This window comes from Poecilia formosa, unplaced genomic scaffold, assembly GCF_000485575.1.
Source record: "Poecilia formosa unplaced genomic scaffold, Poecilia_formosa-5.1.2 Scaffold553, whole genome shotgun sequence".
Lineage (NCBI taxonomy): Eukaryota > Metazoa > Chordata > Actinopteri > Cyprinodontiformes > Poeciliidae > Poecilia > Poecilia formosa.
In genome coordinates, this window is record NW_006800492.1 from 235,921 (window position 1) to 249,857 (window position 13,937).

Sequence of the window (13,937 nt, forward strand, 5' to 3'; positions counted from 1 at the left end):
AAATTGCTACTTCATTATTAATATATGACTTTATTCCCACATTATTATGTTATTATGTCCTTATTCTGGCAATGTTATTACATTATTCTTGTATTATTATGGTTTTATTCTCCTATTACCATGACCTTATTGTGGTAATATTTTATTTATGTAATTTATTCTTGTATTACTGGGATTTATTCTTGTCATAATATGACAAAGGTAGCCATTTGAAGTGTATAAATACTTTAATTCTCTGCCTCATACGGCTCCTCTTCTCTGCTCCTTCAGACTAGCGGCAGCAGCAATTAACAAACACCTTTTATATGGCTTAGTCCAACACTCCTAAGAACAGTTTTAAAGACTTATTGGAGAAATGTTGTTGTGATGATGTGCTGAAAGAATATCTGTTAGAGCAGGAGCTTCTTAAAGAGACAGTAGACCAGTTTGATTTCGCATTAAATTGTGAAATCAAATTTCTTTTAAGTCATATTTGATATTTATAGTATTTTTGTAACAAGTGAAGGTAACACAATGACCTGATGTGCTATAAAATGGCTTTATGTTCCTGGTAAATACATATTACCGCCCCTTAGCAGCTCTTGCAGGCAGGTTACTCAAAGCGAAAAGGTAATCATTCCGATTTCTGCAGGAAACAACCCACATAGATACAATCCTGCATACAAAGCACAACTTGTTTCCAAAATTTAGACCAGCTGCAGAAAGGGAAGCTTTCCTGTGACATAAAAAAGAAACCCACTATCACAGTCAGACGACCTGAAAGCTTTGCCTGTGCAGCTGGGCTCACCTGGACCCTGACATCTTTGTGGCTTTGATGATGTTCACAGGAACCACTTGTGAGCTCCAGGTCGACCAGTGTCAGTCACAGCCTTGTCTTCACCATGGCACTTGTGTTAACCACACCGCAGGCTTTCGGTGCATCTGCCATGTTGGTTTCCAAGGAGACCGATGCGAAATCGACACAGACGATTGCCAGGAGCAGCCATGCCAAAACGGGGCTCTGTGCGTTGACGGGGTGAATGAGTAAGTCTTTACGGATAAACGCCCGTTAAGGCTGCCATCAGGGAAACAGACGGAAGATAAAATACGGCTAGTTTATAAATTACTTACCAGCTTAGCACCAAAATACATTAAAGGTCTTCCAGACCTCTCAGGTTTCCTGGTTCTGGTCTGAATCCCCAGAACCAGAACCAAACACAGAGAAGCATTATTATTATTATTATTATTATTATTATTATTATTATTATTATTATTATTATTATTATTATTTCTTAAAGTTTTTATGATATAAAGCACTTTGTTGATGAAAAATTCCACACAAAGAAACGTGATTTATTGATTGAAGGAACTTCTGAGAAAACTATTACCGATACATTAACAAACTATGTGATTGTCTCAGATACAGCTGCGACTGCTCACACACAGCCTTCACTGGGCCGCACTGTGAGACGCTGCTGCCACAATGCAACTCTGATCCCTGCTTCAACAGCGCCATCTGTAAGGACAACCAGGGTAACTACACCTGTGAATGCTGGCCGGGTGAGAAAAACTAATTTGTTTTTGTGCTCATGATGTTTTGATCTCATCATAACCGCAGTCTGATTCCTCATTTCAGGGTTCGAGGGCCGTAACTGCGAGATAGACATGAACGAGATCGAGTGCAACAGCAGCAGCCCGTGCATGAACGGTGGCAGGTGCCTGGAGAGGTCAGGGCAGGTTCTGTACAGCAGCGAGCCTCTGCTGCCTGAACGCTACGAGCCCGCTGCAGGCTACATCTGCATCTGTCCTCCAGGAACAGCAGGTACACTGAAACCAGGGCTGCAACTAATCATTATTTTAGTGATCAATTATTCTGTCTTTAATCACATTCTTCAGATTTTTCATTTAACCACTTGAGCTTATTTTGTACAATATTAGAAATGCATAAAAATACAAAGAAACAAATAACTAAATTCCTTTTTTAAATTGTTAAATAAAAATTTTGCACCTAAAATGCAATAACATTCCTTTAGTGAACACTTGATCAGTTGTAGCAAATGATGCATCTGCAGCTAAAATAAATCCTTCTAACATCAACATGTAAGAAGGATTTTCTGCTCGACTTACATCAATACAGTGTAGGGCTGATCTGTGGAGTATTTTTTGGATTAACTGATTAATAATTGGATAGCAAAAGGTGCTTAATTGGAAATATTTTACAGAATTTGAACAAACTGAAGGAAAAACTGGATCTTTAGGAGCTCTGGGAATTTCTGGGCATTAACAGACAAAGAAGGTATTTTATCTTAAATGCAAAATGTATTTTTTTTAACAGTTTTAGAGTAGTGAGTGTGTTGTTCTTTTAGCAAATGTCAATTCTTTGAGTTTTTACACTCAATAAAGTGTCTATTTTCAACTAATATTTCGATAACAGCATAATGAAAGTTAGCCCCATCACTCCACACTGGAACTGGAAAATATTTTAAAAATTAAAATAAAACACCAAAAAACTATAAATAAAAGTAAATAAAAACCACACAAGTGAAACTATTTATATTGGATTATGACGTCTCTGAAAACAAGCATACTAATCATCAGAATGGAAATCATAACTTATCAATGACTAATTGATTAATTGCGTGCTGTGACAGACTTACCAGTAATGAGAGTGGAAAAATGTTTAAATTGTAACTTTTAAACTTGTAAATTTTAACTTTAACTCCTTCGTAGCAAAAGATGAATTTTGAAAATGCTCACATTATTTCTTGTGTCCGTCTGTGAGCTGCTGCCTGCTGATAATTGTGTTCTAAAAACTGACTCTGCCAGTGGCGGCGGCGGCTCTGACTCAGTAAGGTGGCTAAGTAGCATTAGCTTAATCCCTGGAGATCTGGCTTTGCTGGTCTCCTGACTGAACATATTCGCCTCGACATGCTTCAGAGCACACGGCCACACAAGCAGCAGAGCTTCGCCGGGACGCAAACACAAACTAATATGAAGTCAAACAAGTTTGGGTCAGTTCTGGTTGCAAACGTGTTGGCATGATGTGGGAACCCGCACCATGGATTTGGTGGATTTTGTTGCTTGTTGCAGGTAAACTGGAGCTTTTATTTATGTGAATAGATTTGGTAATGCTGTTACATAACAAGTCACCTGGTTCTTTCATCATTAATTACTGGTTTACTCAAACAGTTTAATGCTTAACAGATGTTGTATATTTTAAATTCTTTAATTTATGTTAAATTCATATACCAGTGATTTTTAAAATCTAAAAATGCCAAGTTAAGACATTCATGTAGAGATTTTGGAGGAAATAATTTGACCAGACTAATACGTTTCTACATCATTACAGCAATAAAACACTTATAAAAATATATATATTTGTCACGGCAGAAGATTTTGTAACAACAGGAATATTTGCAGAATTTATCTGAATTCAAAGTTACATCTGAGAACAACATCTAGTTGTTTAATTGTTGTTCTACTCTGCAAAAACAATTTTGATCTAGTTTCTTGACTAAATATAGAATTTCACTATAAATTAGAACATATGCCGATTTTTTTTTTTTTTTTACTTATAACATGGATAACAGGTTTTGTAACAACTTGCCAGTGGAACTAGTACTTTTTTTCTATATTCAAGAATTATTGATATAAAACAATATCTTATACCTTACTGAAAGATTACGTAAGTTAGTTTAGTCTTATTTTAAGTGTACTAATATATTTACAGTAGAAACTAGACAAAAATACTTGGTAAGATTTGGTTTTTGCAGCGTAGAGACTTTTCTGAACGTTTCTCCTTCTGTCTTCTGTCTGCAGGTTCCCACTGCCAGGAAGTGGTGAACCAGTGCGAGTCCAATCCCTGCCGGAATGGGGGCCGATGTGAGAGCCTCGACGGGGGCTTCACCTGCCACTGCCTCACACAGGCGCGTGACGGCGTTCTCTACGGAGGTTCGAACTGCGACGTGAAGTTAGTCGGCTGTGAAGGTCATGAATGCCAGAACGGGGGCTCCTGCTCTCCATTCCTGCTGGACGGGACTCACGGTTACACCTGCTCCTGCACACCCGGATACTCCGGACCGCTCTGCTACAACCCAACCACGTTTTCCTTTGAGCGCAGAGGTTACCTGTTGCTTCACAACCCCCTGGCGAACGCTGACCTGACCTGCAACATCACGCTGAGCTTCAAGACCGTTCTGCCGTCTGCGTTGTTGTTCCAGAGGAACATCGGGGGGCTGGTGCTGCAGCTTTGGCTAGACAAGGGTGAGCTGCTTCTGATGCTGTGGAGCGAGAAATCTGCCAGAGAGATCGACATTCTGGGGCTTCCACATAATGTCAGTGATGGACAGTGGCACACTGTGCAGGTTGTGCTCATAAACGAGAACCTGAGCCTTAGATTATTCGATGACCCTGGAAGTTGTGGGAGCCAGTCATGCCACACGATGACCCCAGTCCAAACCAACCTGACAGAGCTGGAGACTTCCCCTCAGGACACATTTATAGGGGGGAGCCTCAAAAACCCAAGTTCGTTCAGTAGACATGTTGGTTTGCCCGTGTTCATCGGCTGCATGCGTGATGTGTTCGTAGACTGGCAGCTGGTTGTTCCAGAGGAATGGCTGAGCGACTCTGTGGTTAACGTGTCGCCCGGCTGCAGCCACAGGGACCGCTGCCGGGACGATCCGTGCCAAAACGGAGGCCGGTGTGTGAACCTGTGGCAGAGCTACGAGTGCCAGTGCACAAGGCCTTACGAGGGGCACGACTGTGAGGAGGGTAAGCTCACAGCAGGAAGAGACAAATTGTTCTTCTTCTTTATATATGAATGCACCTTTTGGTTTTTGTTTTCTTTTTTTGTCAGATGTAAAACATTTAAAGGGAACCTATAATTCAAAATTCACATTTTGCATGTTTTAATACTAACATTTGTGTCTCAACTCCTTCTACAAATAACCAAAGCGCTAAAAAAAAAACCTAAAAAAAAAAACCAAACAAAACAAACACTCAGCTGTTTTTGCTAATATGTTCATTTTTTTGGTGTCTGAAAAATGAGCTGCTTAAAAAACCTCCTAAATGTTAGGTCCCAGTCGTTGGGCACTACAACATCATCTAGCAACCCCAGCAGAGACCAACTCTGTCACCGAGCAATGTGAGCTCACTTGGTCAGCTGATTTTACCGCTTTACAATGGCTACTGGAAAAGACACGTATTTGTGGTTTACTTACTGTCAAGAAATTACTTGCTGCATTCTCGTTGATTGTGCAGGAGGCTCCACTTCTGCTTTTCAAACATTTCCAAACAGTTGTATAATTGTGCTTCTGTTTGTAGCCATTTTGTCTAAACATTGAGTTGGGGGGGCAGCAATTTATTTGGATTTAAACTGAAAGAGGCCCTAAAACAGCTCATTCTGAAAGGAGATCAATATAGGCTCAACTGCTCAGGCTAAAGTGTCAATATCAATGTAAAGAACATCATTTGTGTAGCCCACAGACCTACTCTAACCTGTTTAATGAAGTATAATAGACCATCTTTAAGCTTATATGAGTTTCCAGACCTGAATAATTAGAACTGGAGGAAAAACAGTTACACCACAGGCTCCAAATTTCATAAATGGGTAATTAAATAACATCCTTAGCTGCTTTTGTGTAACAGAATTTGCCAGAGACAAGTCCAATCAAAAGCCAGAACAAAGAGGCCCGGGCAGAGATCCTCTTATCCGACGTAGCGGATTAAGGATACAAAGGATCCTATTTAGGAAATAATCACGTCCTGCAAGGAATGTCGCACATTTTTTAACATAATTTCACAAACTTAAAACAGCAGAAAGAGAATTACACTCATTTTAGATTTATGTTTCAGATTATTCTTTAATTTTGGTGTAAAATAGAAAGCACTCAGGTTTTCCCCTTTATGAGTGTAAATCCTTTGTTTGCCGACACAAACACATTTCTGCAAGTCTATAAATTTTCACACCTCAACATGGAAACGCTTTGAAGCTTAAGTAAGGTTTTACGTGACACGCTCTCCCTGCCTGAGCCTGTTTTTTCCCTTCGTGGTTTCACTATCTAATGAGATGACCGACCCACAGTGGAAAGTGCTGACAGGTGACACAGAACACGTTTCAATGAGGGCCACCACAAACTTTCCTCTGTTCGAGACTGAACTCCTACATTTCTGCAGAAACTCTAATCTAATGCACATCTTTTTAAAAGAGAATAAGTTCAGTGAGGTATTAATACTCATTTTGTCATGTTCCAAACACAAGTTACATGTAATCCTTTGGGATTAGAATCAACACAAATTCATTGGATGGTTGTTGCATGCATTCGTGTGCAGCCTTCTTTATTTCAGTACCACTAAATAAAATACAATACCGTCAGATGTTACTGAAGTAATCCTGTGTGTAAGCTTGCATAATCTCTGTTTCTAAATGTGCAAAGATGGTAGATAAATACTCCAACAGATGGTTCAGAAAGTACCGATCAGGAGAGCTGAATACAAATGCACTCCATACTTTTCAGATATTTATTTCTGAATAAATTTAGAAAACTTAAAATCACATAAAATCTCCAAAAAATACGAGTTCAAAAAGCCTTTCTGTCATATTAATACGGCTGCAGATAACAATTTTTATTAGCAATCAATTATTCTATTGATTAATTGGATAAAAATGGTCACATTCTGCAGATTTATTACTTAACAATATTTGAAATACATTAAAAATACAAATAAAGAAATGAGTTTTGGTTTATTCACTGCTCTGAATGTGTTGTTCTTTCAGTAAATGATCTTTTTAGAGTTTATATTCTTAATTAATCAATTACTAAATTAGCTGACTTGATTGTTTCAATAATCAATTCATCATGATTAATACAAATAATCATTACTTGTATGTTTAGGGTTGTTTTCAACCTGATTCAAATCTATAAGATTGTTTTCTCAATTAGCAGACAGAAATACGTCTCTGTTTCTTCATAGCTTAAATAAATTTGGACTTTTTGGACACTTTTTAGTTGGTTTTGTGTCCGTGCATCATATGAAAACACATAATCTTCATGAAAATGTCCTCCAGACTAAAAATTGACTATCTTTTTTGCAGAACATGTTACTGCTCGCTTTGGGAATGAGGACTCTCACAGTTTCGCGGCCTTCGCCATCAACAACGATCTGGGTCAGAACCTCTCCGTCTCCCTGTTCCTGCGCACGCGGAGGCCGAACGGACTCCTGATGCTGCTCTCCAACAGCAGCAGCCCGTACCTGCACATGTGGCTGGAGGGCGGCAGGGTCAAAGTTCGTCTCCATAACTCTGAGAGCGTGAAGGCACAAAGAGCCGTTCATGATGGAGAGGTCCACTTTGTATCTGTAGAGGTTCTGGATGGTCTCATGTCGCTGTATGTCGCGGGGCAGAAGCAAGGCGATGTGCAGGGAAGGACTGTAGATGTGAGCGCAGGCGATGCGGTTTTTGTTGGAGGTCTGCCGGAGAAGAGAAGCACCTCAGAGTTTGGTGGATTTTTCAAAGGATGCATCCAGGATTTGAGGATCGGCGACACGAGGCTGCAGTTCTTCGGGCCGGACGCTTCGCTGACATCACATCCTCTTGAGCACATACAAAATGTGATTCAGGGCTGCCCTGGAGACAACGCCTGCAGTGTAAGCAAACACTCTGATAGCTGCACAAATGCATACTGGAGCTATACATCTTGCGTAACTCCCGAAAATTACAGCGTTTTTACGAAATATGTAAGGGCCAAAGGGAAAGGGGCTGATGTACTTAAAGAGTCAAAAAGTGTAGCACAGATATTAGAGGAGCAAATGTTCCCAAAACAGTGTAATGAGGAAATACAGTAGATGCATTGAGAATTGCAGAAGCTGAAACCGATGCAGAAAACTGCTGAAAAAGCTCAAATCGAAGTAAAACAACCATTTGATCTGATCTAGAGCTGAAGCATCATCAGATCACAGAGAAACATCCAACAAAAGAGTTAAAATTATTAATAATATAATGCAGAAAAACAGCAGGTTGAATGGTACTATGACCTAAATTTTACTGTCTGTAGCTCAAGACAGTAATATTGAAAGCTAAGCTTTATGAAAGAGGGAGTATCGGTATGTGTGAGTACTTTCTTTATTATTAAAGTTGAAGCAGCTGGAAGAATTTATTTGCAAAATCCGGGAATCATATAACATTTGCATATTAGTGGAGTTTATGTTGTCATCAGCTTTGGCAGGAAACATAATTATTTAATTATAAATATCCTAAAATTTAAACTGATTTCATAAAAGCTAAATGATAAAAAACTGAACTAACAGTCCAAAACTCCAGCAAACCAAAACACAGGACAGTTGTACCAGGTCATAACGCAGCGCATGTTTGTTTCTCATTCACAGAGAAATCCCTGTTTAAATGGGGGCATTTGCTTCTCTGGGTGGGACGACTTCACCTGCACCTGCCCCGGCAGCACAGCAGGGCGGCGCTGTGACGAGGTGAAGTGGTGTGAGCTGTCGCCATGCCCCGCACCTGCAGAGTGCAAGATGCTGCAGCAGGGATACGAATGTAAGTGACTCCAATTTACCCGCACAGGTGAAATAGCTTACAATGAAAGATGAAATAAGTTTTTTTTTTTTTACTAAAACAGAAAATGTTTCTGTTGTTTTTCTCCCATACAAGGTGAATATTTTGCATATTATCCAATTGTTCTAGGATTTACCAGTTCATTCTTAACTTGTCTCTATGTGGCTGAATGTCACAGCAGTTTTATTTAGATTCTGGCCTCAATCTTGCCACTCGGTATTCAGTATCTGATCCGTAAAGCAGGATTGATCCAAAGCTACTTGATCCTTTTCTCAAAGGGATTAGTGATGACTCTCTGTCTTTTAAGGAACCCGTTTCCACTGATACGCTCATTTCTTCATCTTTACACTGCAAAATCACAGGATCTTACCGTGAGTTTCAGGTCTAGCTTCTAGTGCAAATATCTTAGTATACTTTAAATAGGACAAAGCGAGCACATAAGTAACTTTTCAGCAAGATATAGTAGCTTGTTTCAAATCAATAATTCCTTAATACTGATGAAATGTAGTCCCACTGGCAGATTATTTCACTAATTACTCAGGAAAATCTGCTGTTATAACTGTAATAATCTGCCAGTGAAACCAGTACTTTTATTAAATCAATATTAAAGAATTATTGACTTCAGACAATCTCTTATATCTTGCTGAGACATTATTTGTAAGTTAGTTGTGTCCTATTTCAAGTGAACCAAGAAAGTTACATTAGAAACTTGACAAAAACTCTTGGTAAGATTTTATGTTTTTGCAGTGGATTATTTTTATTATCTGCTGAAAATGGTGTAGTAAAATTGGGCAAAGTTGTTTATTAGGTTGAAGCTACTTGATTTAAGGAAGTTTAAATCATTTAATGTCGATGAAAGCAAAATAAAACTCAAACCTGACTGGAAACATTTGCTTTAAACTCATCTGTCGCTGACTTCTCCTGTTTGTTTTGCTCTCTGTAGGCACAAACAGTGACTCAGTTTGTTTCCTATTTGCAACTCGAGCTTTGTAACATTGTTAAATAAAAGGTTTGTGACTTGATCATTTGTGTTAAGCTAGAAGAGAATTAGCCTGGTAAACCACAGCCTCTTGTCCTACTTTTTGCTTCGTGCAAAAGGCTTTGGAGCCTCTGCTGATGAGAAGTGATGCCTGCTGGAGCCAGAGACTCTGCTGAGGTTTTAAATTTTACGCAGTGGCCAACGTGTGGCTGTGATGTGCTCCATCTGCCTGGTTCCAGCTGCATTCTGGATCAGCTGCAGATTAGATTTTTTTAGACAGACCTGTGAAAACACTGCTGCAGTGATCAATACGACTAAAGATAAACACATGGATGAGTTTCTCTAGGTCTTGCTGGGACGTTAGTCCTCTAATCCTGGAGATGTTCTTCAGGCGATAGAAGGCTGAAGATAATATCTACAGAGAAAAATGCAGACAGCCATGCTCCTGGTTGATTTTTCTGCAGATGGAACTTTTAATGAAAGTGTCTGCTAGAAAGTTTTAGATTTGATAACTGCTGTCTCCCTGTTATTCCTCCAGGTTACTCCAATGCAACTTTCCTGAACGACAGCACTGTGACGACCTATCGGGGAAACGGCCACATATTCCGAAACATCACCAGCCTGTCTCTGAACCTCCGCACACGGAAGCGTAACGCAGCCATCCTGCATGCAGAGAAAGGTTCCTCCTTCGTCACGGTTTCTGTTCAGGACGGCCTCCTCTTCATGGAGCTCCAGAGCTCCTCTGGGCGCCTCAGCGGCTCGGAGGAGGAGCAGGAGGAGAGAAGAGAGGAGAGGGTGTCAACGGTGAGCCTCAGCAGCAGGAGGAGCATCGCGGACGGCGAGTGGCACGCCGTCCATCTGTTCATGACGGCGCCGTGGGCTCAGTCGTCTCGCTGGTCTTTGGTTCTGGATAATGACATAGAGGACGCCAGCCTCTCCAAGAGCCAGGGCAGCAACCTGAACTTCCTCAGGGAAGGGGTGGACGTCTACCTGGGCGGCCTGGCTCCGTTCACTGGCTGGTCCCTGGCCGGCTGTCTGGGAACAGTGGAGCTGGGCGGCATCGCTCTGCCGTACTTCAGCTCCTCGGAGGTGAACCTCCCACGCCTGCAGGTCGAGCAGTTCATCCAAAAGTCCCCGAACCCGGCGCTGCCCGGCTGCAGAGGAGCCTCGGTGTGCGAGCCCAGCCCCTGTCTCAACGGCGGCCAGTGCCAGGACCTGTTCAACACCTACAACTGCACCTGTGCGGAGGGCTGGGCCGGCAGACGCTGCGACGTCCTGGTAGACACCTGCGCTTCGAACCCCTGTCTCCATGGCAACTGTAGCATCAATGGGCTCAGCTACGAGTGCACCTGTGAGGTCGGGTACACGGGTGTGGACTGTGAGGAACAGGTGGATGTGTGCAGGAACCACCTGTGTGCCAATGGAGCCACCTGCCTCCACGGGCCGGATAAATACGCCTGCCTCTGCGCCGAGAACTACACCGGCCCGCTCTGCAGGTGAGTCCAGGGGCTTTTCTGCAGACAGACCACTGCAAAGACACAAATCTGACCAAGTGGTTTTGGTCTAGTTTTAGTGCAAATAGACTTAAAATGAGACAAAACCAGCTCACAAATAGCTTTTAAGCAAGATGTAGGAGCTTGTTTTAAGTAAATAATTCCCTAATATTGATTAAAAAAAATACTAACCCCACTGGCATATTATTTCACCTTAACAAGACATGTGAAAAGTGAAACAATCTGCTAGTGGAACTAGAACCTTTTCATCAGTATTAACTTATTAAACTCATATTTCTTGCTGAAGAGTTATTTATAAGTTAGTTTTGTGGGTTTTTTATGTCTATTTGCACAAAAAAATTAGACCAAAAACACTTGGTCAGATTTGTGTCTTTGCAGAGTAGTGCACAGAGTATAGGGCTGGACAATAAGCTAATAATAAAATCTATTGCAATAGACATGATCAATATCAATCGAGAAAAAGTCTGCTCGAACAGTCAATAATTTCTGATCCAGAACCGCACAGCATTCTGGGGGATGTAGGCAGGGGAAAGGCTTTAGTCACTGAACCTCTCATGGTGCTAATCAAGTTTGGTGGCATCAACTAACTCACTCGCTCTCTGGTTACCTAGCAACGACCTGTTGAGGTTTTGCCATGGTGCCTCAGACCTGCTTAACAATAAAAAAACAGCAATGTGGAGTAAAAGTTTAGGATAAAACAGGATATTGGCAGATATTTAAACAAAAAAGAATCAATAATTATCGATTTCAAACCCTTTTATCCTGATACATTTTTCAGCCATTTCGTGTTAATACAGGGAAAAACTCTTTAACTTCCACTTTATAAAGAGACGTTTTTCCCCACAATTTTCCCCAAATTGAGTCAAACTAAACATTTCCTGTTTTAAACCAGTTAAAATTCTAAAAGAGCAAATTTTACAGAAGCTTTTAAAATAAGCATTACATTTTTAAATTAACCAATTTGTAATAACAATGTTATTACACATTATGGTATCTGCTTAAAACAAATTCTGGTTTGTTTCCTCTTCTGCTATGGTTTAATTGTACATACATAAAACCACTATTTGAGTTGTAGTATTAAAATACATGTTGGGCATCAGTTTTATTCAGTTTAAGCTTATAAAGCAGGAAATTGTCCCAAATGATTAAAGACACAGTAATCTAAGTGTATGCCAACTTCTGACTTTGGTTAAAGTAATAAAAAATTCTCTACAAAATGTCTTGCTCATTATTTAATATTTAAAACAGACATTATTTGTGTGTCAACTCTAACTGACCTAAAACAAAAACTGTTTTCTTTTTCTTAAAGAAAATGTAACAGGTTTCTGAAAACTGAGTATGTAAACATGTGGTTTCTACTCTATTTTTCCTGGATGCATAAAGCTGAAAAATGTGGATTATCAGATAACAAACAACCTCTCCCTTTTAAGACATTCTCAATGCTCCAAAAGTGTCGTAAAAAACAGAACTAAAACCTTACTTTGCGAGCACAAAATACACAAATAAATGCTCCAAAATCGCACAGCCGAGGGAGCGTACCACAACACAAAAACAAAATCCTTCACTGTAAATGTCTCCATGTCTGCCTCTGTTCAGCACTTCAACCACAGTTGCAGTAAGCGTCTCAGAAGCCGCGTTTCTATTCTAGTGTCAGCCAGAAAAGGCCTCAGTCTCTCTGGTTCGGCGCTAGTTTCTCTCCCTTGTCATCTCCGGTTTGCCTCTGAGAACCAGCGGGGGAACGCCTCCAAACATTTATCCCGTAAACACACAGGCTCCTGCCTTTTTGCCTCTTTTGCACGGGTAAAATCTTTGCAAGTGTCTCGCTAAGAAAGCAGCCAGTGAAGCGATCTCCCTTTACTGGGAACATCTCCGCTGTATAGTTTTCATCAAAATGACTTTGCTTTGTTTTTCTCGCTTGTTTGTGCTGCTTTCTTCCTCCTTTCAATTTTTTCCCCCTTTCTGTTGCTCTGCAGCGAACGCATGGAAGAACTTCCTTGGTACATCGTTGTCAGAAAAATGTGAGTTTTGTTTTTCTTTATTTATTTCCGCTGCATTCCCAGGTGTTTGTTTCCTGTTAGATATTTGTCTCTCACATGTCATGCACGGCGCATCCTGTTCTTTTGTCGAGTTGTGTGCAACAAAATGCCAAGAAAAGCAAATATTAACACTCCCTCTGACGATGTTTGTTGTCAAAATGAGCCAACCAGTCTTTCAAATGAGTGACAGCTGTTGTTGAAAACATTCCCAGCCATTCAAACAGAAGACTCCCCGAACAAAAATGTACCTTTTCAGAGATAAGTGCCTATTTTTACATCCACTGAGGACTGATTTTCATGTTGCTACTGAAGGTTGTAGAGAGATTGTTTGCTTGCTGATTCCTGCACTTCGGATGTGACAGTTTGCTGGCCAATAACTTCATTTTGATGCGTTTATTTTCTTTTTTTGGGGGGGGAAGCAGCAGGAGGCGAACAAATCATCCAGAATAATGCAGCTTCTGGATTAAATGCAGGAGTCCTGCAAAGTCTTGAAAAGTCTGGAGTTTTCATTTATATATCGCATTTTCCAAACAAGTATTGGAAAATATCGAAAACATTTTGATATTTACACATTTACATAGTCCACATTTTCTTAAAAGATTAACATCATAGTTTCTAAAATGTGTTTAATATTGTTTTGTATTTATAGGTTTGCCTTATTTCTGATGTGCAAAATCACAACTTTACTGGGATTTCAGTAGTCGGTCTGACTCCTAAGATGAATCTGTCGTACAAATGTAAAAAAAAACCAAAAAAACAACGCCTACATTCTGGTATGAGAATAAGATTTTACATTTTAAAGCTGAGCTCAGCTTTGCTTGTCCAGATGGCAAAAATAGGAGCGGACGAGCCATTTACTAACG

General features: G+C 40.4%; 1 protein-coding gene across 4 annotated transcripts in view; it reads left to right on the plus strand.

Annotated features, from left to right (window-relative positions):
- LOC103129528 (protein crumbs homolog 1-like) overlaps window positions 1-13,937 on the plus strand; it is a 28,968-nt gene that overhangs the window by 4,743 nt on the left and 10,288 nt on the right. For 3 of the 4 annotated variants that reach the window (XM_016665176.1, XM_016665177.1, XM_016665179.1), the window contains exons 3-10: window positions 828-1,023; window positions 1,400-1,539; window positions 1,616-1,801; window positions 3,799-4,749; window positions 7,073-7,623; window positions 8,362-8,527; window positions 10,063-11,020; window positions 13,012-13,056. In XM_016665176.1, the coding sequence (XP_016520662.1) occupies window positions 828-1,023; window positions 1,400-1,539; window positions 1,616-1,801; window positions 3,799-4,749; window positions 7,073-7,623; window positions 8,362-8,527; window positions 10,063-11,020; window positions 13,012-13,056 (3,193 nt within the window). Of the gene's footprint in view, window positions 1-827; window positions 1,024-1,399; window positions 1,540-1,615; window positions 1,802-2,877; window positions 3,070-3,798; window positions 4,750-7,072; window positions 7,624-8,361; window positions 8,528-10,062; window positions 11,021-13,011; window positions 13,057-13,937 lie in introns of those variants that run through there. The other variant, XM_016665180.1, reaches the window with a different exon arrangement.